This window comes from Mesoplodon densirostris, chromosome 2 (assembly GCF_025265405.1).
Source record: "Mesoplodon densirostris isolate mMesDen1 chromosome 2, mMesDen1 primary haplotype, whole genome shotgun sequence".
NCBI lineage: Eukaryota > Metazoa > Chordata > Mammalia > Artiodactyla > Ziphiidae > Mesoplodon > Mesoplodon densirostris.
This window is the reverse complement of record NC_082662.1, coordinates 85,660,733-85,663,724: the sequence shown is the minus strand read 5'-3', so window position 1 is coordinate 85,663,724 and position 2,992 is coordinate 85,660,733. Positions and strand designations below refer to the sequence as shown.

The window sequence follows — 2,992 nt, the reverse complement described above, 5'->3', positions numbered from 1 at the left end:
AGGACCACTTTATAAGGAGCAATGAGCACTTGAAAATTATCAATATTCCTTTAAATTTAGGAACACTTTGAGTGCTCTGAGTGAATTAACGAGAGGGGGTAAAGAGCTAGGTAAATATGTAAACTCCATTCTGCAGTTAGTTTTCCAGAGGGATGCTCAGTTATATAAGGAAGTGAGCAAAGGTTAGAGAGCTGGAGTCCAGGTGCTTCTACCCGGAAGGTTTTCCCAGAGCAGTGGGGAAGAAGAAGAATGCCATTTCCTTCTTACTCTCTGGACTGGCTGGAAATGCCCTGGCCTGGCGGTTCCCTGGTGTGAGAAGCGTCGCCATCTCCGCCTTCCCCACCCTTGCCCTTTCATAATTCCCAAGGAACCTGAAGCCCTCAAGCCAGTCAAGCTCACCGAGGCTCAGTGTATCTCCCATGATCTTCTCCGACACATGGAAGAAGGAAGACTATTTCTGAGTTCGATAATTTGCTTCTAGTCTATTTAAGGGTCAACAGCCAAAGGTGAAAAAGAGATGTAAAGACTAGATCCATGTGAGGCAGTGGCGGCGGCAGCGGCGAGAGGATGAGCAACAAGTTCGACGCCTTGAAAGATGACGACAGTGGGGACCATGATCCGAATGAAGAAAACAGCACACAGAAAGATGGTGAGGAGGAAAAAACGGAACGAGACGAGGCTCAGAGCAGCAGCAAGAGGAAGGCTGTCGTCCCTGGGCCAGTGGAGCACCCCCTGCAGTATAACTACACTTTCTGGTACTCCAGGAGAACCCCTGGCCGTCCCACCAGCTCACAGAGCTACGAACAGAATATCAAGCAGATTGGCATCTTTGCCTCTGTGGAGCAGTTCTGGGGGTTTTACAGCCACATGGTACGTCCCGGGGACCTGACAGGCCACAGTGACTTCCATCTCTTCAAAGAAGGAGTTAAACCCACGTGGGAGGATGATGCAAATAAAAATGAGATTCGGCCCTGGAAGGGCTTGGCATCCCGTTGCTGGGAGACTCTCATCCTGGCCATGTTGGGGGAACAGTTCATGGTTGGGGAGGAGATCTGTGGGGCTGTGGTCTCTGTCCAGTTTCAGGAGGACATTATTTCAATATGGAATAAGACTGCCAGTGACCAAGCCACCACAGCCCACATCCGGGATACTCTTCGGCGAGTGCTAAACCTACCTCCCAACACCATTATGGAATACAAAACCCACACCGACAACATCAAGGGTAATTCAAGCTTTTGAAATACAAAAATCACATTGTGAAAGTACACAAGCTGGCAATAATCCTTTTCTGTATGTGTGCGTTTGTCCAAAACGGATGGGAGGTCTCTGGCTGGCCCTTCCATCTGCTCACTGAGGGGATGTCCCTGAGCCTCGTGCTCCCCTTTTGCACTCATTCCTGGAGGACGGATTCCGCTAGACACCCTCCAGCATCGCTGACTTTATAAAGTGGAAAAAATGGAAAACGTCACTTTGTAATAGACAAACTTTTTTTTTAATGGGGTTCTGTGGGGGGAGTTCAGCCTTTCCTTTTGCTGTGTGCTGTCCAGATGCCTCCCGGGCACCCTCTCGTGCTCTCCTTTGCTGTACGAAGGGCGTCGTGACCACGTGTACAAGCCAGAGCTATCGACTGAGCGTGATCAGTATTATGACTGTCTGTGCATCCAGGGAAAGCTTTTTGTTGGAAAGTCCCGGAATAGCTATAAATGCTGTCTTCTAGATCTGCCATTAAATTATTGGGACATTTTGTTTTTTTTTAAAAAAAAAGACGAGATCTAAACATTGTTAAGGTAGAAAACTGGTACTTTGAGAGTCTGCATTTCTGCATTCAAGGGTAGAAATGGAAATTTACCTTTGGAGCACCCTAGTCATTTTTGAAGAAACGGTTAGGTGGCCCTTCCTCCATTATGCTGGCCAGTATAGCAGCAGGTGACCTTGTTTTCCCATTTTGGAATACCTGGGAGGTGCATTTTGTTCATTGCTGTATCTGTAGCACCAAGAGCTGTGCCTGGTGCAAAACAGATAAATATCTGTAGGAATGAATGAATGTTTGATCAGTGGAGGTAATTCTCTTAGGCTGCCAAGATGTGAGGGCTGGGAAGCACGTCTGAGAACCCTGCATGGGAGCTTGACATGCACTTTTTAAGAAGTTATATAATTAATAGTGACCGGAAGGAGTTGAAATAGCACTCTTGGCACCACAGTTACTGTAGGCACTTATGGCTTGACCTGAGGCCCTTGCACAGTCTGTCACACTGTTTCCATTGAAAATGCATCTGAGTCCCAAGAATTGGCTTATAAGTGACCTTGGGAAATACAAACCAATCTTAGTTGAAACCTGCCTGAAACTCTGGTTCAGCTGTGGCTGTTTAGTAATATGTCCACAAATAAGGCATTGCTGGGAAACCCGATGGCCTTTATTCTTGTGCTTTGTTCCTACCAGGAAGTGTTGGTGTAGTATCAGGAATGTAGACTTGGACTTTGTAGACCACTTTGCAGCTGTGACATTTTCCTAAGTGTCCCAAGAAGACCAGAGGATCTTAAATGGGCCCGGGAGAGGTCCTTCCAGGTATGTTAATATCTTAGATGCTCTGGCTGAGCAGAGTGTGACTCAGAAACATCCGAGTGGCCACCAGAAGTCATGAGTTTCAGTAAGATGCAGATGAACCAGAGAAAATCTGGGTAACATCACAGAAAATCATAAGGTTTGACATGAGGCTGGTTGATCAGCTCTGAGAGATGGCTGGGCTATCACACACAGCAAATAGCATTATTGCATAATGATGCAGGTTTGAAGGGATATTCTTCATGTAGGCTCATTTAGGCACCCCAGCTTGTTCTCCTGGAGGTTGGGGTTTGTGAGAAGCAGGCAAGCTCAGATGGCATCTGTGCTGAGGCCACAGATATCCAGGCAGAAGCCTGGCACCTTGTTCTTCTGCATGAGGACCCTGGGGCCTCAGGGGAAGGTGGAGAGTCTAAGGCCTTCTGGCCATAA

At 47.4% G+C, this 2,992-nt stretch overlaps 1 protein-coding gene across 2 annotated transcripts; it reads left to right on the top strand.

Moving 5' to 3' along the window:
• Nucleotides 1-567: 567 nt before the first annotated feature.
• Nucleotides 568-1,239, top strand: LOC132480903 (eukaryotic translation initiation factor 4E type 2-like). 2 transcript variants are annotated; one of them, XM_060085451.1, is made up of 2 exons: nt 568-708; nt 844-1,239. In XM_060085451.1, exons 1-2 carry the CDS (start codon nt 568-570, stop codon nt 1,237-1,239), a joined length of 537 nt encoding a protein of 178 aa, XP_059941434.1. The 2 variants fall into 2 exon arrangements, with proteins under 2 accessions (XP_059941434.1, XP_059941425.1); XM_060085442.1 differs by having other exon boundaries at nt 568-1,239.
• The last annotated feature ends 1,753 nt before the right edge of the window (nt 1,240-2,992 follow it).

What these genes read in the sequence shown, in the direction of transcription:
- LOC132480903 (XM_060085442.1), top strand. Translation starts at nt 568, where the DNA reads ATGAGCAACAAGTTCGACGCCTTGAAAGATGACGACAGTGGGGACCAT.